Source organism: Camelus dromedarius, chromosome 29 (genome assembly GCF_036321535.1).
Source record: "Camelus dromedarius isolate mCamDro1 chromosome 29, mCamDro1.pat, whole genome shotgun sequence".
Taxonomy (NCBI): domain Eukaryota; kingdom Metazoa; phylum Chordata; class Mammalia; order Artiodactyla; family Camelidae; genus Camelus; species Camelus dromedarius.
The window spans coordinates 18,735,786-18,759,628 of record NC_087464.1 but is presented as its reverse complement, the minus strand read 5'-3'; the positions used below and the strand labels follow the sequence as shown (position 1 = coordinate 18,759,628).

At 46.0% G+C, this 23,843-nt stretch overlaps 1 protein-coding gene across 2 annotated transcripts in view; it reads right to left on the bottom strand.

Annotated features, from left to right (window-relative positions):
• Window positions 1–11,268: 11,268 nt before the first annotated feature.
• The window catches only part of EFL1 (elongation factor like GTPase 1), an 89,663-nt gene continuing 77,088 nt past the window's right edge, over window positions 11,269–23,843 (bottom strand). For both annotated transcript variants that reach the window (XM_031440680.2, XM_064480641.1), the window contains exons 19-20: window positions 16,776–16,960; window positions 11,269–11,611 (exon numbers count right to left, since the gene is read on the bottom strand). In XM_031440680.2, coding sequence (XP_031296540.2) covers window positions 11,423–11,611; window positions 16,776–16,960 — 374 coding nt within the window. In that variant the 3' untranslated portion in view covers window positions 11,269–11,422. The remainder of the gene's footprint in view (window positions 11,612–16,775; window positions 16,961–23,843) is intronic.

Below are 23,843 nucleotides of genomic sequence, written 5' to 3'. Positions count from 1 at the left end.
CGTCTAGTTCCTCACCTGTATGAGTCTCTGCCTCCGACGATTGTCATGAGGCATTAGAATCCTGGATATGGTAAGTGATTAATGGGTTTGGAGGGGTAAACTGTTTGGCACGGTGCCTACACCTAAGGGCCCAGCGCATGGCAGCTTCTGTTATTGGGGTGAGTTCCCTGGTTGCCAAGAGCTCTTCGAGTCAGCCTGTTTGGGGACATATGACCTATGAGGAGGACACTCCTTGGAAGACCCATGGGAAAATTACAAACATCCTGGGCTCTGGCTCGAGTATGTTTTTTGGTCCCACTCAGCCCCATCTCCACCTCCTCAACCCCTTAATCTGGCTGTCTCAACCATGGGTGCAGCCAGAATCTGAGATGGCCAAATTGAGAACAGAGAGAATTGAAGCAGGAATGATTACTTTCTACTCCAATTTTTAAAGTTCAACTTTATAGACAGAGATAAATAGAGATAAACGAATAGTCAAACCACCAGTAACACTGGCCTCTCCTTGGTTCAAAGTGTGGGTGTCTTTTCCAGGTGATAAGAAATTGTAAATATAGGCAGGTTTGACCAAGCATTTTCCTCTTTGGTGAAAGATGGCGGACCCAAAGTCATGACCCCCAGGGCCAAGGCCAGGCTGTGCATGGCTGAGTCCTCCCCCCGACCACTCGGGCCCCCGGCATTCACACCCCTGCCAACCCTCATCACGTCCACGGTTCGGAGCACTGGGAAAGTAGATCCCAACCGACAACCGTTAGGATCCAGCGCTGGAGGTGCTCACGAGGGCCCTACTCGATGGAAGAACTTAACCGATGAGACGCGTCATGTCTCTGATTAGTCGTTTAATTGATCACATGCCAACGAGTGTGATGGTGAGCCAGCTCTCTAACCGACCGGGGCTCAGTTTTCTCAGCTATCAGAAGGGGTAATTGTAAGTTACGGTGACATTTAATGGAGGTAATCCATGTAAAGAGCTTAGAATGGAGTCCGCACACGGCAGGAGCTCAAAAAATATTAATTATCATTATAGAAATGCTGACTCATCCTGTGGAGGAATCAGTACATTTGGTGAGAGAGGTGCCAGTCTCAGAAAGTGTCCCTTCAGGGACACATGTGTGCTCTTTCCAACTCTGCTTCCTCCAAACTGTATGAGGGCGTCTGCAGGCTGAGACCCTTACTTCTTGTATGTAAATAATGTTAAAACCGAGAGGGAAGGTGACCAAAGCTCACTCCACTTAATGAAAGAACTAGTAATCTGTGTGTGTGTGTGTGTGTGTGTGTGTCCGTGTCCCAGGAGCCCACATGATTTGGAAAATGTATCCTTTACGAATAAGCAGTGCTTCTTCAGGCCCCGGCGTCACCGGGACCCAGATGGAATCGCATCCCTCTGGCTCTTGTCCACCTGCTCTTACGTGACTTTAGTTCTCGAAGATCCCTAAGAGCATCTCCGCGGTGGGGCCCTCGAGGTGTGAAAACGGAGCTGTGCTCTCTAGAGCCCTCAGGGCGTTGAGACTGAATTGTGTCCCAGGCCTTAGCGGGAGAGGTGTCTGGGCTCTGTCCTCGGCTGCCCTTTGGGCCAGGAGGAAGGAACTGTAGGTCTTCCCTCCCTGGGGCTCAGAGGTTTAGCGAGGCAGGTGCTCAGTGTTTACTCACAGCCCGCAGTGGGTTCACGGGAAGTTAGTCCAGGAGACAAATCTGAAATGCAGATCCTAGGTGAACTCAGAGTCACTCCTGCCTCCTTTCCTCACCATTGTCTAGGGCAGCGGTTCTCAAATATTTGAGTGCGTGAGAGTCAGCCGGAGAGACGAGGGGGCCCGTCCACACCTGGTGTCTGGCTCAGTGGGTCTGAGGTGAAGTCGGGCGTGCATTTCTGAACAGCTCTCAGGCTATGTTGCTGCTGCGGGTCTGGGGACCGCTCTTTGAGAACCACTGACATAGGGCTTCACAACTGGATCGAAGTGACTGTCCAAGTCCTCGTTCTAGAGCAGAGCTCTTGGGACCTTGGACGCGTGGCTGTATGTCACCTAGATTCCCCCCATCCTTGTTGATGGAGAGATCTGGGTGAGCAGTCAGCAGGCGGCTGAACTGGGTGCCCCACCCCACAGCTGCTAGTAGTGGAACCGGAGATGGTGTGTATGTGTGCAATTCCGGGAGCCCAGCGGAGGGGATAGGTGTGCAAGAGGGACACTGAGGGTGTCGGTTGAGCAGGACCCACAGCTGGCAGTTTGCTGACATGCTCCACAGACCCCTAGGGTGGGCTCTGCCAGGAGCAGGTCCGGCTTTTGCCGCCAGGTTTGGGGCTCCTCTTCCCCTGCCCTTCGTGCCAGCCTGCAGCAGGACCGGGGGCCGGCTCTGCACGCCGGGCACGATGCCCGCCATGACTCCGACTCTGCTTGCCAGGTTCTCAGAACTGTCCTCTCAGCACAGTTCCCACAAGGTGCCCACCTAACACCGTCTACTCCAGGTGCAAGCCAACACACTCTGCCTCTCGGCAACCAGAAGGCAGGGCTGTTTAAGTGATGGTGGAGGGCTTCTTGGTTGTTTATCTCATCTAATTATTCTTTTCTGATTATTAAACTAATACATGTTGAATGTGCGAAAGAAAATCTTTATAGAGAAACATAATGTTGAGAAGAAAAATGGTCTGTAATTAAATCCATAGAGATAATAAATTTAACAGGCTTGTAAATGTCTTCAGGTTTTTTCTGAGCATTTATTCACAATGCATACATACATTATAAATGATAAAAATGGAGTCAAAGTACAGTTTTGCAGCTTTTTAAAAAATTTATTCCAATATAACTTGGATTTGTATGTCATTAAGTGATGATTTCTTCAACCTCCTAATGGCTGTTAGTGATTCATTGTTCAAATACACCATCATTTCTATCAGCAGTTCTTTTTTTTGTTTTTTGTTTGTTTGGTTTTTTCTTTTTTGGAGGAGGAAGGTAATTAGGTTTATTTATTTACTTATCATTATTATTTTTAATGGAGGTACTGGGGATTGAACCCAGGACCTTGTGCATGCTAAGCACGCGTTCCACCACGGAGCTATGCCCCCTCCAACCCATATAAACAATTCTTCATTGGGTGTTGGTATTTTTCCCTCTGGGAGCTGTTATTCACAGCCTTGCTTGGATATCTTTGTGCGCCTGTGTGAACGTTTCTACAGAAGAGATCTCTAAAAAGATATCTAAGTTAAAGTGTATGGCCAGCTTACATTTTAACACATAGAGCTGACCCTTGAACAACGCAGGTTTGAACTGCACGGGTCCAATTACACCTGCTTTTCAATACTAAATACTCTGTACTACATGATCCGTGGTTGTCTGAGTCCGCTGATGTGGCACCGTGGAAAGTTATAACCAGATTCTTGACCGCAAGGCGCATCAGTGTCCCTAAACCCCGTGCCGTCCAAGGGTTAACTGTATTACCAAAGTAAGCCAGCCACTCGGAGCTGCTTCTCCAGGTCAGAGTCAACAGCTGCCAGGGGTGCCGTTTCCCTCTACTGACATCATGTCCGTTGTCAACCCCACTGCAAACTGCGGATGGATTCAACGGCAGCTTTGCCCCTGCCACCAGCATATTTATAAACAATAATGGCCTGAGGGGCCCCCTTAGAAGGAGCTGTGGGCATGACGAGGAGGTAGAACAAGCTGTTTGTAGGCGATTCTATTTGTAGGGACTCAGAACTTCCTTGGAGAGAGACATCCTGCAGGAAGGCAGCAAACGCAATCGGTTGAGTGAGGAGCATAAGGCGGTGGTGGTAATTCTGAGTACAGCTAGTCTCGGCCTTTTGGATCCATCCCAAGCTCAGCCGTGGGGGCACTTGCCTGGGCCTCTGGAGAGCAGGGTGCCAAGGAGCTGATTCACACAAAACTCCAAGAAAAACCCAGGACACAAGGGCCCGCTGCTTCGAGGCCTTTCCAACGTAACAGCACAAAAAGGAAGAGATCAAAAAAGAAAAAAAAAAAAGTCCATCTCCTCAGTGTTGGCAGGAGCGTGGCTCGGTGAACAGCGGCAGCAGCTGGCAGGGGACCAGTGTGGGGGTGAGAGGACGCACAGAAGGGACAGCGCCAGAGGACAGGGAGCTGTGCTGCCCGGAGATGAGGGCCTAGGTGACAGCCCTGCACCCCGAGCCTCCTGCAGCGTTTGGGAGGGGGAGGAGGAGCAGGGCCACCGGCACAGTGACCCCCCGGACTAGGGGCTGGGTGAGCTCAGCTCACATGAGTCCGGCCCCTTCCTTGCACGTTACTTAAGAAATATTATTAACCCTTTCTGGGGAAGGGAATTAGCTCTCAAAGAGATGCCCAGGGAGAACCACCCGCTTGAGGGTACTTTTGCCTTTTTCAGAGAAGTATTTGACCAGTAAGCCCCGCCTCTTCTGTATCAAATTCCTTTCCAAATGCTAAATCCTACTTATTTTGAAGGATGGAAGGGGTGGTGGTGGTGGCAGTGGTGGCAATTTTAAAACATTTCAAAGCCTTTGAGAACAAAATGAATTCACCTCTAATTGACATTCCCCAAAATGCCGCTGTTTTAACAAAAGAAAACGTCTTTGGAAAGGGTAGTATGGAAAATGAAAAGTGTGTATTTTCAATTATCTCACTTTACAGAAAAATTCTCCTGGCTCTGATTTTTCTAGACACTCTTTAACAAAAAGATGAAAGAAGAGGAGTAAACATTCATAAATAGACATCTCATGAGGTCACTTCTTTTTCCTTTTTCTTTTTCTTTTTTGAATTAGGGCAAATAAAAAAAGAAACATCTAAATTTGATGTTCAAACAACCTTTCCAGTTTGATCCAACCCTCTCTCCTTAACAGTACATTTAGAAGCGCCCCAGATCTTTGAGCTGGTTCCTTTCTTCGCTCCGACTGGGTTTGAGTGGCAAGTAGCGTCTTCCTCCATCAATGTTCTGCCCAGAACCAACAGCACGTGGATGCTCTTTTTCAGACTGAATACTTTTTGGTTAGCTCCCTCCTTTGACCTCGAGTTTCCCCATCCTAAAATAACAGTGTGCACTCTTGGAAAGACTTAAGGGTTTCCGTATCTACTGGAAGACAGAAGAAAGTTGATTATCCAAATGAGGCCTTTGCAAATTTTACTTAAAATTAGACTGAAGATGAATAGCGTGCATTTCCATTTGTAAATCATGAAGTAGATAAGAAAAATTTCAAAAAGTGCAAAGTGTAATTTTTTTTAAATGTCAATGAAAATCTTTGTGGCAGTCGTTCTCAAACTTAAGTGTGGATCAGAATCACCTGGAGGGCCTGTTAAAACACAGCTCACTGAGACCACCCATTCGATTCAGGTCTTCGGTGGGGTATCTGCATGTCCCACAAGCTTCCAGGTGACGCTGGTGTTGCTGTCTGGGGACCACGCTTTGAGTACCACTGCTCTTCCACACGTCCGCTCTACCAAGACCTCTCAGGAAGGAGGCAGTGTGGCGTCCAGGAGAAGCACTGGAGGAGAGCCAGGAGGACTGTGCTCTTAGTGTGGTTCCACGTGACTAAATGTCCTCAGGCTGCTCAGGACACTTCCACCAGCATTTACGGAGCATCTACTACATGCAAGGCACAGAACGGTATAAAAAATCTTCACCTTCAAGCTTTCAAATAAGTAAATGGGGCAGGATGTGTACACAAACCACACTTAGCAGAACGCCCTGCGTACCATAAAAGAGATACAAATTTTCTGGGCCTCAGAAAAAGATAAGCTCGTTTGGTCGGCAATGAGAAAGGTGACATCCCAATACAGATGGCACTGGACCTGGGCTTTGAGAGAAGGAAAGGAGAGAGGGCGAGGGTGTGGGGACAGTGGGAACCACAAGACTTTTCTGAGCAAAAGGGTGGCATGATCAAAGGTGTTGTACTGGTCAGAACTCTTCATTGCTTGTGAGTTAAACTCGACTCAAATTGATCTTAACAGAAAAAGGGGAGGAAACTCTCTGCCTCATGTAGCTGAAAGTCCAGGGGTAGCTTTGGTTTAAGGTACAGAATTTAGATACACAAAATTGTTCAGAAATTGGTCTCTCATCCATACAAAAGAGGCCGAGGGACTTAAACACACTGTCCCATCCTGGGTCCTATGTGGGTGTGTGAGGTCAAACCCACTGAGACCTCACGGACTGAGTTGAAATGAGGTGGTTTTCCAAAAGAACGGCAGGCTGCTATTTCCAGAAGGCTTTTGTCTAGTGGGTATTGTTAGGGAAGACAACCAGGAACTACTAGAGACATAACCAGCCTGAACGTGGGGTCCAGGTGACCACCAGAGGGGAGGCGGTTTAACCCAAGGTCTCTGACCACCTCTGAGGTCCTCTGCCAAAGGGCTTGGTGTGGCCTGGCTCCCGTTCTCAGTCTGGTCTCAGGCAGCTCCCTGGTCCTCTGTTCCCTCTGCTCAGAGTGTCTCTCCTCTGCAGCAGCAGCAGGATCCAGGGAGGGTGGGGGCACCACTGCAGTCGGGGGGCTCCTCTAGACCAGGCCTTGAGAGCCAACCTCTGGGCCAGTGAGCTTCCGCAGGCCGGCAGCCTGCCCCCACTCTCCTAAGAGGCCCCGGGCCCTCCCCGCCCCCGTGGCTGCTGCCAGGCACTTACCGGCCAGCGCGGGAGCCACCGCTGTCGCCGAGCTCCTCCCGCGCTGTCTGTGCGCACACGCGATGGGCTCCCCGGGAGTCGCTCCTCAGTGACTGTGGTGCCCGCACCTGCTGCCTCTCCGTGAGCTGCCTTCTCCAAGGCTCTCTTGACCCTCCTGCTCTTGAAAGGGGGAAGGAATGGGCCACTGTGCCAGGGCACAGTCACAGAGGGCTGGCTGAGAGGAAGCCCTGGCTCTGGCAGCGAAGGCAACATCCAGGGCCTTGACGAGAGCAGGTCTGGGCAGCCATGGTTATGTCTGGAGGATGTGGCTGGCTGGGGAAGGGAGAAGAAAGCCAGTGTACTGATGAAAGGGTTTGGAGTGGTTGGTGATGGAGTCCAGGCTGGGGAGAAAAGAAAGTAAAGCCATGGAAGGTAAACGGTGGAATAAATGGTGGCTGGCAGTCGTGGTAAGTCAGAGCCTGCCAGGGTCCACAGACAGGAGCGGGCCCGGCCCATGCTGAGGGCCAGACGGGCCCCGAGCGCTGCCTCCGAAGCAGGTGGGGAGGAAAGGGAGTTGGCACAGAGACGGCTCAGGAACTGGGAACGCTGGAGAGGGCGACACACAGAAACAGGAAGTGGGCACCTCGGCCGGGCCAAGCCCACGCAGCCCTGTTACCAAGCACCTGCCAGTAGCTTGTCTTCTAGCTGTAACCAGTGACTGCTGGGGTTCACAGAGGATCAACGAAGGGCAGTCCATAGGCCTGGGTGGCAACCTTATTGGCTTTGTCTTAAGAAGAAACAGTCACTGTCCGAAGGCCAACTATACAGATGCAGGATCTTGGGGGTGGCCGATCCTACTTGCTATGCTTTGGGGACAGATAGCTCCTAATCTGACAAGGGATGCTGCTTACAGTGTAAAACTGAACCCGAAGGAAACACAATGACAAGTGAGGTCCCTAGAAAGCGAGCACACCTGGGACTTCAGAGGACTGCCACCCTCCCCCCTCTTAGGTCCCGACCACTGAAGGTCAGCAGGATGGGAAGACGCCATTAGAGAAAAATAAAGTGAAACATCAGTTTGAAGTTTTGCCTTGTCAGGTCAGCAGACTGCACGCTCAGCCTGAATTCAGATCTCTTTTCTCTCAGTGCGCCAGAGCTGCCCAAGGATTTAACAAACATAAAAAAGCAACAATTATTATGTGCTTTTAATACATTGGGCACAATACACCAGGGGCTGTGCCCTAACATGGATTATTTCATTTCTCCTCTCACGTGGGAAATGACCGTCTCTCTGACATCTGAGGGGTGGAAGGCTTAGAGCCTCCCAGGGTCACCCCGGTAGGAGTGACAGGACCCAGGGCCCTCCTGCTTCTAAGCTCTTGTCTCCTTGCTCCTGATCGCACTGCTGTACCACCCAATGGTATCAGTGCTCTGAGGGGCACAGAAATTTCTTTCCCCAAAAAAGATTAAACTATTTTTTGTGGAAAAAATGCTACAAAAGGTCATTCAAAAATTAATAAATAAAAATTCTTCAAGGTCACTGGTTTGCAAAAAGGTAAAAGTTGCAGCTGTGGTGAAAAGACCTTCTAAATTGGGCACTAAAGGCTGTTTCTTGAGGAGAAATCACAACAAAATCTGGGGCAACAGAGTTAGAGCGGCTATGCCTTTTGCCATGAACCCAAATCATACAAAATCATCTCAGCCAGACCAGAGACCTGGCAGAGACGCGCAGATGACTAATGCAGGGACTCGCCCCCCGCCCCACCCCAACCCCACTCCCAGGCCTGTGAGGCCAAGGCGAGCGCGGGAGGGACCTGCAGGGTGGAATACAGTTGCCTGGCCCTCTGTATTTCCCACGTGGGTTGGAAGAAACCTCATCTCCAGAGTCTCCGGCTTTCCAGCCCTGGGCCAGGGATGGCCAGGTTGGCGGGGGGGGCCTTGGCCCCTTCACTTCAGCCCTTCCAGGGAACCAACCTCGTGTTCCGTCCCCTTCTCCCCCTGCCGGTCTCCTCTGGCAGGAGCTCCCTTGCCTCCCTGCAGCCTGCAGCATACGGATCTACTGGTGCCCCGCAGGGCAGGTGTGCCACAGGTTAGAGTCCCCACTGCTCATTCCTAAATCATGGAGAGATGCTCTCTGTGCAGTGGGCTCTGTACATGGGACAACAGGATCAAAGGAAAGTCTTAGGACTCCCCCGGTCTGGTTTGTGTTTGGGCTGACATTCATAATCCTGTTTTTAGAATCTGATCTAAATTCTTGGCTTTTATTATTATTTTATCATTTTTTTCCCCTAGCTTAGCAAGTTTAAAATGGTCTTTGCCTTAAAAAGAAAGGATTACTTTGACTGCTTCACAATGGCACACTTTCTAATTCTGGGATTTGATAACCTATTCACCTGGAGGGCTTTGGCTCCAGGAAAAGCCATCTATAGCTCTGGGCCTTATCTGGCTGCTGCAAGACAGGAGAGAAGGGCTATTTCTTATCCAGTTCCCTATTCTCAGCTACAAGTGCACAGTTAACCTGATTTCTGAATCAATTATTTTTCTAAACTTACCAGTCACAAACGTGAGCCAGTGTAGGTAATGATTTTGTATCCTGGACATTGGTAGCTTTACCTAAGTTTTAGGCGCAGAATATAAACATCATAAATACGAAGATGTTCCAAGTCCTCCCCTCCTCCTCTGCTGTAGTGAAGGTTCATCCTCTATTGGTGATGTCTCTGATCCTAACGCAGATCAGGCAGTAATCCCTGGAATGCCTTTGTGATGTACTTGGAGTAGGGCTTCCCAAGAGGTGCAGCTGAGCGGGATATGGGACCACGGGCTGTGAACTTAACTTTTACCAGGCCATAATGACTTCCTCCCTATTCCCTATTTCCATACAACACGTGTGAGGATCCAACAATTCTCTCTTTCTCTCCCTCCCTACACACACACACACACACACACACACTCACCCCTGGGTCATAACAGAAGATGGGTATTTCCCCTCAGGTCTACGGAAACTCTAGACCAAGAAACAGGCCCCTGCTGGACTCCCCTCCCCGGGCCCACCTGGGCTCTGGGGTTGGCTGGGAAGAGGCATCACGTTGATGGTGTTGCCTGTGACTGTTCCCTAAGATCTCAGCCCCTCAACGCCAAGAATCCTCCAGGAGTGAGGGTCCTGATTTTGTGGCTTCCTCACTGTCCCCGAGGCCTGTCTACAGAAGACGGTAAGAAACCAGCCCCTCGGTGCAAGTAGGAGCACTCCAGCTCCACTCTGGGACTGATAACCTCTTGGTTCCCTCCCACTGATTTCAGCACACTGAGGCTACTAGGGTTTAAACATGGCCCGGGGACATGAAGTCTCACTGAGCTGTCACACGTGGATGTGGTCCCCATGACTGGGGCCCACCACAAGTTACACCACAGGGCAGGTTGCTCGCATGGTGGATTAGCTGCCTCCCTGGCCTGCTTGCTCATGGTCGTTACTCTCTCTCCAAAAGCGGGGAAGGAAGAGAGGCAATCAGTCCCCTGACGCGCCACCTCCCCCACACCAGCACATCTGGCAGGGCCAACAGAATGCAGACAGAGCTCAGCTCCTTCTGGGTTATGCCTCTTTTCTCTATTAAATGCAGCGTTTGCTGATAAAGTGTACAGTCTAAGAATACTTTTTATAGCACATCTGGCAGTTTGAATGATGTTATTTACAAATGCTTTAAATCGATGTGCTGGCTTTTCCTGTGTTATCAAAGTTTTCAGATTAAACCAATACGTGCTATAACTCTCCTAAATTAATTCAGATATCAGTATCTGTTCAACTTAGACAGTGAATTATCTGGCTACACTTTCCCCAAAGTCTGGGTCAGTGAGACTCGACCAGCTATGCCGGGGCTCTGGTATTAAGAATGACCTAGTTTACTGAAAAACGCCATTAAAAGCATTTCAGAAACAAAGTCTGGTCTGATAATTTTATGTGTTTTGAAAAAGAACCCTTCTTCAAACTGGCTAGGAAAGGTATTAGTGCAACATCAAAAATTACAAAACCTGTTTTTGACTGAATTGCATTTGTTACTTATATGGGGATCTCTCTGAATGAGGCAACTGAGGAGATTTGGGAAAAGTATTTACAACAAAGGCAATAAACTCATCACATAATATCCCTTCAGGAAGGCTAAGAGGAAATAGCTAAAAAAAATTATAGAAATTTACCTTTTTTTTTAAAAGAAAAATGTATAGGGCAACTTTCATGAACATTTAAATATGAGTGATGCAGCTTATGAGGGAGTGTAAGAACAGAAGGTTTAAAGGCTTGCAGCTGAACATTACATTGTTTTGCTAGACAAGGAAACCATGAGGTGAATTAGCTGTAACAGTGATTTGGTTAAACTGCCTAAAAGGTAGCTGGTCTCCCGAGTATGTGGTCTCTCCAAATGATGTTAAATGCTGTGATTCAATGATTAAGTACGAAATGTGTTTAAGTGGAGGATGTCATCAGAAGCGTGACACTGTGAAGACAGCAGAGGTGCAGCTGCTCAGTGTAGAGGACACAGCCCACCGGGGGGTCTGCACGCCGCGTCCCCAGCGCTGAGCAGGTTGCCCTTACCACGGCAGTCGTCTGACCTCGGGGGTTAGACACAGGGCAGTGGGAAGGTGCCACTGCAGTATGCATAGTCACCTCTCACCTTGTACCAGAATCAATTAAAAAGACACTTTGGAAACGTGTTCTCTAACGCTCTCTGTAAAATACCTATGTGGATCGACTTTATTGAAAGTGACAGCACAGAGATAATGCAGTGTAAAGAAATTTTCCCAGTATCAAACCCCAGGTGATACTTTTTAACTTATCATACAAAGAAGAATCTGCCAGTAGTAGCAGTTACTTATTTTTGCTGAGGGTTCTCTGCTTTTCTGCGTGCTCCACAATCTTCTCTTCCACATAAAGACCCTTCCGCTTTCGCACGGCATTCATGTACTTCCGGGCCTGGTTCTCAGAATCAGCCTTTTCCCCGAAGTGCAAGTATTCCTCCTCAGTGGTCGGTACCCAGAAGGGGTCGCTGGGAATGATCTTGTAAAAGAAGGTGACAGAATGTGCTAGATTAGACAAGTATACTTTAATTTCAAATACTAATTCAAATAGTCTTAGCTCAAGAATAAAAGTTAAGCAGTGAAGAGTTAAGCTTGATAGAAATGGCAAATACAAATAAATATAAAGAATCACAGGAGGCGTGAACAGTGGAAGTGGAGTCAACAAAACTTGTCACGTGTATATTATTCTTTCCTCAGAGCCTTTACGTAACACTAAAGAAGGACGAGAACTATTAATTGTCAATAATATAACAGAAAACACTCTCCCTTTCACTAGGATATATCTGGGTAGCAGTGTCTTTTCATTCATTTTGCCTTTCCCCCAGCCAAGACTGACAAATACAGTCATTCTTGGTTATTCTGAACTGTTGCTCCAAGATTCTACTCAGCGCCTGGTGAGCTGGCCAGGCGGACCATGTATTTTGCCCGGACCAGAGGCAGAGACAGTGGAGGCAGATGTAAACAGCCTTCCTTCCTCTGTTCTCTGGATTCACACCCTTTACCACCCTGAGGGTGAGGAAGACAAGTCCAGCGGAAGGCATACTGAGGACAGTTTCTCTCTGAGGCTGCTCCTGAGGGGAAGGGAGAAGGGCAAAGTTCAGGCAAAGGAGGGCAGCTGAGAAAGGGTTAATCTGGAAGCCGGATTTGGCAGAAGGGCTCAGGCCCTCTGAGATGACAGCAGTCAAGTTGTGATGTTCAAGGAGGTGGTGAACTTGGACGTGGACTTCCCTGAGGTCCATATCCAAAGGACTGACTTCCGGGACAGGACAGGAGATTGTGCATGTGCAGGAGGAGCATTACCCATGATGGTTTCCTTGAGGTGGAGGAAATTTTCCTAGAGGGACAATGACAAGGTGGTCTTGAAGGCTGTCTAGTGATGCTCTGCAGAAAGGGCCCCTTGAGGCGGCAGAGCCGAGCTGGCCATCAGTTTGGAAGAAAAGGTGCTTTCTCCTAACTGGCTCGCCCAGAATTCGTGCACTGCGGTGGCAAAGCAGCGCTGCGACTCCACGGCCACAGAGAACGCCATTTTCTAGCTCAGAGGAAGGCAGGCGCCCAAGCGCTAGCTGCTGCCCTGAGCATAAAAAAAGCAGAAACAAAAAAGCTTAGAAGGGAAAAGCTTTGGGAGCTCTACTGCAACATTTTTGCCCAATTTTCACCATGATTATGGCTCGCAGGTGGGAAACACCATGTCCAAAATGCCCGTCTTCCTCACCCGGCATGAACTTTAGCCCAGCCCTGGGGTAATCTCAGTATTAATGAGGCGAACGTGGAGGTTGTGCTGACATACGTGTAGAACAGCACTGGTGGGTAATATTTTTCTTTCTGTGCCTGTTATTAGCTCTTTTTCTTCCTTTTTCATGGAAGAGTAAAACATAGAAAGAGAAATTATGAGATTGCTGACTTCAAAGGTTTCCTCATGGAAAATGCCTGTAATTTTATTTTCTCTATTTTTTGAAGCACTCTCTCTCAAAAGCTCTTGATTGTAAATTATATGGTGTGGCAGAATACAAATGAAAAAGAGTGCCTTGGAGTGAGAAGCCAGATCTCAACAACTGTGTTATTTCTAAACCTAACTACGGGGGGAAAAACTGAGACAGCCAGAAAATATCAGATCAATGACATTTAATTATAATGTAGTTTTCAAGACTTTCAAAGATTTGAAGCTTTTGGGAATAGGACCATGACAGGTGGCAAGGGGATGACAGAAGGATGGTACAAAACTGCAGCGACTTTTCTTGACTACATTTTTCTCTACTGTTATTTATTAAGGGGCTGATTTTTAGTAACAAGCTATAACGAAGCCAAAAACTAGTATTTTTTTTCAAGAACTACTATTAGGTATATATGATTAATTTTCAGCCTTTTTTTTTAATTTTGAGAGAGAAAGGAGGCTGAAAAACCATTATGGTTTTCACACTGACAAAAATGGCTCATTTTGTAAACACTTGCTGTTTTTATACTAGCTGTTTCTAACTATCTATTCTCCCCGTTTTCTTTGGCACAGGTATTCCAGGCGGGCATACAGATGACCTAGGTTCTGGGGTGCGGGGTGGGTAGGCACGCTCTTTCTATAAAGCACAAGACAGTAAACATCTTAGACTGTGCGCCACGCGGTCTCCGCTGCAGCTGGTCAAGGCCGCTTGAAAGCAGCCCCGGAAGACACGGAAATGGACTGGTGCGGCTGTATTTCAGGATATTTTTTTTGTCAAAACAGGTAATGGGCCATCGTTTGCTGACTCCTGATCAAGTTAAAGACTACATTTCCCAGCCTCCTTGTTAGGTGGAGCCCTGTTGGATGTGGCTGGATGATCTGTTCTGGGCAGTGGGATGAGGTGGAGACTTGGGCAACGTCCCCTTAGAGGGGAGGAGTCTGCCCCCTTCCCATGCCCTGTTCTTCAGGGCTGGAGTGCAGGGATGGCAGGAGGCGGAGCGGCCACTCTGGACCACCCGCGGAAGCTGAGTGCTGAGAAAGGCAGCAAAGCAGGAGGAGCCCGGGCCCCTTCCACCGCGAGCCGCGCAGCAGCCTGGCGCGGCCTCCCCAGACTCCAGAGACAACCTTCTGCCGTACCTGAGCCACTCTCAGACCCCTCTGATAGAGCAGCCTTGTCTGCTTCTTAAACAATATATCTGCCACTTGGGAAATGATGAGAACTTTAATTTATACATTTTTTAAAATGTGCTTTATAAAATCACTTTCAAGGAGAAGAGTGAATATAAAATGTTGAGGTGTTTAAACAAACAACAGAATACATGAATTCAAATATGAATATATGAATTCTAATAATGATGCCATTACAACAGCTCTGAGTATCTGTTCTGGATCTGTATTTACAGACAGTCCCAGGGATCACACTCTCTTAGTTCTGACCAAACATACCATAACCCAGTTTTCTGCGCCAGTGTTAATCAAGGCCATCTTCATGAGATGGACGACCTGTCATCTCTAAGATATTCAGAAGCATGAGATGCAAGTTCTGAAGGCAGTTTTCAGCAATGGCAGCACAAATGAAGAAAGCGTTTCGCTTCTCAAGGTCATTACTTGGAAGTGCAGTAAGTCTCTCCTCAGTTCTAAGTACCATTTAGCTGCGCTGCCCCGTAATCACAGGTCACCAAAACACGTGCGACAGGATGTTTTTCCTTAGGAACGTCCATGATATATTTATACTACATAGTTCTTACTCTTCAGAGCTTGCCTTTATAAACCCATTCCTTCTACTTCTTACTGGCTTGTGTTCTCATGTAAAAGCTGAGTGCCAAATACCAAAACCAAAAAGCTGGAAGTTCGGAGAAGTGAGAAATCACTACCCATAAGCGTGGGGATTAACAGATAATTTAATGTTTTGTGTTACTGTTTTTTACATAATGAAGTACAGCAATGGCATCTATTCAGATATAAGCCAATAAAACCATCAAAACATTGTTTAATTTCTAGACAAAGATGCAAGAAAAATTTCATAGTAAATCACTGTTAAAATACAGTTTATACTAACAAAAAAAGTAACCTAAATTGGAACAGCATTAACTTTAATTCTCTCAAGCACTAAGAATGTTAACTTTCTTTTTTAAGGAGAAGAAGACACATTTAAGCGTTTGGACTAGTGACTTCACTCACATCAATTTAGATGATTTGAACTTGCCCAATTAAAATTAAATTTGTCCTGTCCAAAGCCAGCTTTTCTGAAGTGTCACCTTTCTTTACTTTGCCAGATTTACTTGACTACAGAATTCATTTTAAAGAGAAAGTTCTGCCTCAATTATTTCCATTCCCCTATATTGTCTAAATTTAAACTACTCATTCAAAGTATTTGAGAGAAAGCAGCCCAGCAGAAAGAAAGTGAAAGAAATAAAAAGAGCCTAGCACTGAACCTAAACCGTGAGTTTTAAGTAGAGTTTAAGGAAGAAGACTGGCCGGTCTGTGTGGAGTCTGTTGCAACGCCACGCTGCCGAGAGGGAGCCGGAGGAACACGACACACACTCCAGCAACACTGACAGGGAAACGATCTTCGTGCCAGGGAGGATGTCCCAGTGTCAGGCACTAGGCTACATATTCGATACACCTTATATCTTGGGGCAGGGGTGAAACAAACTCAGGGAGGTTCCATAATTTGTTCAAGTGGCAGAATTAACATCTGAAACCAGGCCTTCCTGACACTGAAGTCAGCTCCTTCCACTAAACTACACTCCTCCACGGGACAAGTGAATAACGCCAAGTTATTCAGGGTCCCTGTACACAGTGACAACAAAACTGCTTTCTTAAAAAATCACCTTTCTACTTATATCCTAGAGCTTGAAAACGCTATCCCTGACCTGAAGGTCTTGTCCTGAAACACAACACACTGCTTTCTGCACACGCCCTCCAGCTGTCCTTCGCCTGCCCTCTCTCATGGGTCACCCTCCAGCCCAGCGTCCTTCTCCTTAGCTGCCAGTTTCTGCTTTTCCTCTATGGTTCTGTTGAGGAAGGCCAGTCTGACCTCCCTGTCCTTTCTTCGTATTATTTTCTCACCCTAAGTTAAAAAACAGTGTGTTTACAACCTCTTCTCTCCCACTCTCCCGACCAACGTGGATCTGTTAGGTTTGCCTTTCTGATTACGGATAAAGTTTGCTTTGTCACCTACCTTTACCTACACTGACACCGGAGTGTTTTGATGAGCCATTTCATTCCATAACACTTCAAAGCCACAGGAGACTCAAATCTCCATAATGGGAACTGAAGAATATGTAACATAATAATTTAAAGCCGTCCCTTGTAAGAAGCATAACTGTTTGCCTCTAAATGCAGCCTCTAAATGCTAGAAGTATTTTTTCCCCAGAAGAAGAAACATTATCTGAAAGTTTCACTTTCAAAAGGTCTGTGATTTTCTTTTAAAAATCTACAATATGTCTTTGGAGGGAAACAAAGGATTTAATGTTCTGTCTTAAATTTTATATCAAATTAAAAGAATAATGAATATGTGTGTGTGTGTATTACAAAGCACAGATACCCTAAGGCTCATTCAATCCGGATGAAAGGACGCCACCTGCTTTCTCCAGACCGTGACTGAGCAGAGCCAAGGGGCCTGGGAAGTAGGCTGCTACCCTCGGCGTCATCTACAAGGAGGCACATCCAGAAACAGTAAGGAGGGAAGGGGGATTTGGGTCTGTACCTCCCAGTGGCTGAATACCAGCTGTGGGCTGGCCAGGCCGCTCGTCCTCTTCCTGATTTCGTCAGCAAAGCCAAAGCTCTCGGCCACGGGCAGCACGGCCTTGATGATGAACACGTCCGTCCCTTCCTTCATCTCCTCTTGCAGCACTCGGCCTTCTCTCTTTGACAAGACAGCGTAGACCCGGCCTGCAAAGACACACATCTTTTCAACGCATTGACCACTTACATACCTTGAGCCACACAAAGCTGTGACCGCCCCTACACCCTGTAACAATCGACGAAGGAGTAACTTTGTTCCCCATGCTTTTGCTTTACAAAACTTTTCAAGTGTTTATTTAGAAAGTAAAGCAGGACAACTATACAAAAATTAGAAACAAAAGATAACAAAAGGTGAAGTCACCCCAAACTGCATGACCCAAAGACAATCCCCTCAACACAGCACGAGAAGCAGGAGGCTTTTAAAAGGAACTTTTGAAACCATTTCACTATGAGCTGTCTTTGGGTGTGAAATCCAATGATATGAGTGTGATTGGGTTTTGCAAAGGTTAAAGTATTTCAATAATTATGAGACATGATTAATGTGATGATGATGATTATAAAGATGACAGGCTATTTGGGCCTAGAAAGCAAGCAACTGGCACCATGACATTTTTATACCGAAAACTAAAGCCACACATGCATAAATGCTCGCTCGTATTTGTTTTAAGCTAATAATATTTAAGTGGTACAAGAGTTTTATTCCCTGAAAACGGATAGTGTTTTGGAATCTTTAACACCTGGTACCAACTTTTACTGCCATATCACAAAAATTCTAGCACATCCTCTTGCTAGCTCTCTTATTTCATCTTTAGGCACCATTCTGCCTTGCACTCAGGAGGGAGACATCTTCCCCTCTGACTGGCTTTTTTTTATGAGTCCCTCTGGAGCCCAAAGTATCCCTTCAAAAAGAAAGCAGAACAGACTGCAAAGAACAGAGAGCAACTGAGATTCACAGGCAATTGTGAGGAACTTGCTGTAGCTAGTGGACATGCTCATTAAGGCCGCCTGTTTCACATATCACTTAGAAAAAATAAGTTGAATTACAAAAGTGATCTATGAATATATCATCCTTAAAAATGTACAATGCTGTGGTTAAGCAGAGCAAGGGCTCCTCTGACTACCACACTGAGTCCAGGATTCTGCCCTCCTAAGTGACAGGGTGGTGATCTGGTGTGTGTGCCACCCATCTTTGTTTATTTGCTTATTTTTTAGAGTAGGAACTGGGGACACAGAGTAAAACTGTCAGACAGGCAAACTCTTCTGACTCATTTCCCCCTGGTAGTGGTGATTAGGAAGAATAAAAGAAAACAAATGGCAGGAAACCCACTGTGTCCCAAGGTCTAAGAATAAACCTTTACAGCTCTGATGGGCCTTCTGCATCTCTAGGCTTAGCATAAAAACAAACAGATTAAAACCTGCACGAGCGATGACAGGCCCCCCCTTGCCCTCCTCTCGGCTCCCTTGCCGGCCTACACATTTCCCCCCTCCCTCCCCAGACGCCCTCACGGGCGGCCTCTCACTCCATCACTGTGGGTTCTTTCTTCAACACTCAGGCTCCACCAGTGGCCCTGGGCTCTATTTAAACTGCTTCTTTGAAATTTCAGTTATTTTCATATCCCTAACCGAAAAGTCTTTTTCTCAGTCCTCATTCTCCATGATTTCTCTGTGGTTTCTGCAGCTACTGATCAACACCCGCTCTGACGCCTCTCTCCAGTCTTAGCATTACCTTCCTTTGACCCCTGGCCCTCTGACCATCACTCTACTGTCTACTACAATACTTCTTAAGGGTACAACTTCCTCTGAACAGACTTTTACCTCAGAGAGTTCCCATTCGTTTCTCATTTGTGTGGTTTAAATTATTCACTTTATGCCTGGGACTCCTGAGACTTTCTAAGCCAGGCTTCTCACTTGACCTCCAATCTCACGTGTACTGGGATTGGGACTGCCAGGGCATCTCCACAACACAGCACCCCCCCCCCCCACTTTAAACAGTCATTTCCCCAGTCATTCACAGTAGAAAATCTGCGAGTCAAGAATCACAGAATGGTGGGTTAGAAGGGAACTTAGACATCATTTAAATTCTGCTTGTGGACTCATAAAACTCGCTTCCTCTGGGTCAGCCCATTCCATCTTTGGACAGCCCTCATCGTTACACAATTCTTGAGCCTCAAATCTGTTCCCCTGAAGTTTCTAACCGTTAGTCCCAGATTTTAATCACATGTGACAGATTTCACCCCTCTTCTACAGATCAGCCTTTCAGCTACTTGAAGACAGCTATCCAGCCTTCTCTTTTCCAGCCGAGACACCTCCAGTCTTTCTCTGACATGTTTCTCTCCTGTTCCATCCTGATCATTTTCCTATTTGAATTACAATTTATTTACATTGCTTTCGAAATGCAGTACCTATAACTGAAAGCAATATTTTAGGTACAGTCAGAAAAGCTCTGAGAAAAGCAGAATAATTATTATCTATATTAGCGATCCCCCTGGGCTATATACAATTTGCCTGAGAGTCATATGAGGGAAAAATTTACTGTAATAGTTAACATGTGTGAACTTAGTGATCTTTTCTTACCCTGCTACCTCATTCTAAGGAAAGTTTTAAGGTGGTTTATGGATGTAAATGCAAAACAACGGGGTGGGGAAGGAGAAGAATGAGTAAACTGAGGCAAACAGACCATGAAGAGGTGGGTCAGTGGGGATGGGCCGCCTGGCTGGGCTGCAGTGGCCACAGCCCCACCCCCTTCCTTCACGGGTCATGCCAGCAGGCTTGGATCAATAATTGTAACTGAAACTGAATGTAATTAATCATGTAATTTTGAGCCATTCAGTTTTAATTCCACTAAAACTAAATCCTAAAACTGGGACACAGTGATGGATCACCGAACAAAGGAAAACGGCTATAATAAAATCTTTCAAATGCACTTGGCGCTCATGACAGGTGTGCCCAGCGCTTGGATGCACTTGGAGACCCTCCACAGCTGCCACTGTGACACTGAGAAATGAATGCGGCCCTATCAATGAGGACTTCTGATCCTGTGGCCTCTGACTGCAAATGTTCTGATATACCTTCAGCTGGGCATCTGCTCCACCATACCTCAGTCAAAGACAGCTCACCGTGTGCTCTACTGTATGCAAAGCACCCGGGAAGAGGCATCCATCAGGAAAAAATCCAGCAACAGAACAGTTAACCAACTGAGACGGTTTTGCTCAGGGCTCCACTTTTAATGACTGCACTATGACTGTCTCAGCCTGTGCTCCAGGTCCGTTATGACCTGGCAGGAAGCCACCACTCCAGCTCCTGTGACTGCCAACCCCAGAGCAGAGCACAGACTCCACGCTCTAAGCCAAGGCAAACCACTCACTGCCCACAGGACACATTTGAGGTTTTTCCTCTCTGAGCTCACAGTTTCTTCAACTTACAACACTCTTAGCCCAACTCTATACTCAAGTCCTTTTCATCATTTACAGCCCGTTCAAAAACAGCTCGCTCTGTGAAATCGTCTGTGATACCCCGAGATCAAAGTAATCTCTTCACCATTTGGGCTTCACTGAACCTAATCTGGTCTTTCGTGGCATTACAGATCTTGTATGTATTTTTTCTTCTTCCATAACAGGCAGGGAGGTTGGTCTGCAAATTCTACAATCTTTAGAGCTGAAAGTTTGGCAATTAAAGTCCCCCCCCCCCCAGAATTTAGGAAAGGAAGCAGCTGTTCACAGCAATGTCATCTCTAATAGTAAATACACAGGAAAACAATGTAAATTTCCAATTTGGGGATGATGCAAAGTAAATTACAGCCTATCAAAATGATAGGATATTATGCAGAGGTTAAAATGAAAATTATGAATACTAAGTACCAAATGGAAGCATGCTTATAAAATAAATAACAAATGTAGAAAGCAAAGCATTAAACTGTCTCTACTATAATGCGTAATAGCTATACAAAACATACTAATATGGACAAAGACAAAAGAAGATGAAAAATGACAGGTGGATTTCCAAGGAAGATTTCTTTCATCTTGCGGTTTCTGCTATTGTTGGTAATGCCTGTGGTACAACTTCAATTAAAAACACACACACAAGAAGAAATTGGTGGGCACTTCTTATTCTTATAAACTGGGTCACACTACCCTCTTTTCCTTTTGTCACAGAGCAACAGACTGCTAAATCAAGCAAATGCAGCTGGCAGGATGCAGACGGGCTTCAACCGAACGTGTGAAGTATGCTGGGGGCGTAGTGGGGAATCAGGCCGGGTGCTATTACACAGATGAATCCAGCTCAACGTTTCTGGAAAATGGATGTTAGCAAGTCACCTCCACCCTGGAAGGATGTCCTCAGTGAAGTGTCAGTGCTTTGTTGACAGCTCTGTGTCCTTACTCTGATAAACAGCTACTTAAACATTCAGAAGGCGTGGTGATCAAATCCAAAGTTGACATGAAGCTGGTAAGAGTAATAAATACTTTGACAGAATCAGGAAGACTAGGTAAGAACCCAAATTTAAAAAGGCACGTAGCACGGCTAAAGGCCAGGCTTTACTGCCGTTCAATTCGCCAGCGTCCAGGGTTAGAGATGCAGTGCCGAGGCCACAGTGCCCAGAAAACCAACTAGGCAGCAGTTTCCTTTAAGCTCCGTAGGAGTCTTCAGTGTTGTGGTGTCAAGCCAATTTAACATCTACTTGATGAACTCAAAATTACTCCCTCCAGCAAGGCCCATTTCAAAGTACAATCACTTTCAAAAGATTTACCTTGTTTTAGATTTTGCTAATCCAAATTTCTCACAAAATTTCACTAAAAACCCGTATTTATTCACTGAATTTCAATTGTATTTTACTAATTGTTTTACATAATTAAGTTTTCTCATCTTAACTCACTTCTCAAAGCAGGAATTGTGCTTAACATAGTGTTGGCATATGCAGCTCAATACATTTTTGCTGAACTGAATTATAAAATGCTGGTGAAACGTAAAAGAACCCCAAGTGTGAAATGAGAATTGGTTTTTAAAAGTAAACAGTGATACTTATTAAGAATGCTTTAAATACATTAAAATACATATGTTCTAACAATAAAAGCATTTACCCCTATAAATAAAATAGAAGAACTATAATAGATTAAAAACTATCTAACAGAAAGTTACTTTTATATGTGAAGTTATTGCCAAAGTTTTACTGAAGAGCAAAAATGAAAGATGTTAACAGGTCAGAAAAAGAAATATGAAAGGAGACAATTTACTACTTACAGGATGATCAGTTTAAAACACAAACCAATTCTGATATCCTCCGAAGCCCATTAAAGGCAATTTTCATGGGTAAAAAATGATTTTAGAACCATACCGTTAAGAAAGTAAATTTTACAAGAAAGAAGGTCATTTTCTTGGGATTACTTCCCTAGAAAAAATAATTTTAAGATGATTATTTTCTACAAAATTTCCCATTTTAACCATAAGCAACTCTATACATTTATAAAAGGATTTAACAATCCATGTAGAAAAAAGTAAGTTTTAAAAAGAAACTAACTCATCTTGCTAAATAAGAAAGATATGAACTTGTCTTTTTACTTGTCTTGTGCCAATTCTTGGAGAATAAAAGCAACCTTCAGCAGTCTAAAGTCTTCCTGGAAGATCTCTGAATATCCAGGCAGAAAGCAAAGGCCTCAGGAACACAGAGGTCTCCCGTTTCCTTTTCCAGTTGAAGGTGGTGATTTAGAAAGGAAAAGGAAAACATAAGAAGTGAAGAGCTGACTATCCTGACGACCTTGGATGCTAGAGGCGGACTATCAGCACCAAAGGATCCCTCCAAGCAACGAGGAAACAGGCTTAGGAGAGTCTCTAGTCTAAGCAAGAGGGCTTTGAACCAAATCAGGAGAAAAAAAAAATCCAGATCAAATCTAAACATAGCTTCTTTGTGAGACAGTGGGTGCGGTAGTCAGTTGTTCTCTGAGAAATGTATTAGGAAGGCTGACCAGTGACACTGGTACAGACGGTCTACAGTGGACCTTTGAACAGCACGAGTCTGACTGCGTGGGTCCACTTATACGTGGGTTTTCACGCTAAGGACAAACTATAGCCCTGTGCAGTTCACAGCTGGTTGGCTCCACAGATGTGGTGCCACACATGGGGAGGGCCGACTGTAAAATAATACTTGAATTTCCAACTGCATGGACGGCCAGCACCCCTAAGCCCTGTGTTGTTCAAGGGTCAACCGTACTAAACAATCCACATACACACGGTTGCCACTTCACAGGGGTCAGTGAGGCCTAGCACAGTGACATTTGTACTTGGACAAGGCACAGCAAAGACATATTTTGCTCCTAAGAGCAAAGAGGACCAGTAAGCCTAAGGGTCAGGAAAAGCATCGCTCCCCAGAAGGTGCCAGAACCGAGCCTGATGGCCAGGTGTGAAGTGCAGGGATGACAAGTCATATTTTGAGGGACTGCGTGGTCACACGCAGGGTCCTGATGGTGATTTCCTAATAGAAATGAAAAAATGGGTAACAGAGGATTGACTCAACAGTCTGCTGGGAACTTCAGGCTGATAAATGCCAACAGCTGATCCTGGCTTCATGTGTTGGGCTTAAAATCTGTCCTCTCAGAAAGTAAAGGACAAATGCCATTCCAAATGGATAAAGTAGGAGAGATGGCAATGTGGGGGGGAAATATGTGTTCCCAGGATGTTCCCAGGGGTCTCAGGGAGGGGAAGGACAGGCACAGACCTACATGGACCCCAGCCTCTGGGAAGGATCATTTCCAACACATAAAAGAAAAGAAAAACAAAACGGATTTTAGGATAACAATCCTAAGATAAAATTCCTTTTGGGAGTAACAAGAGTCTGAAAATCTCAATCATGAATGATCCCAACGAGGGAAAAAAGGAGGAGAGTTCCTCCACACCCAAAATAAATAGCTCCAAAACACATGTTGGGTCACGGAAGGTATTCTGCTGTGTCTTCTAACTCCTGTTTTAAGAGGACATCACAGCAGGCAAAAGAAGACGCCAGCTAAGGGCGGAGCGTAGCTTAGGGCTTAAAGCCACTGCA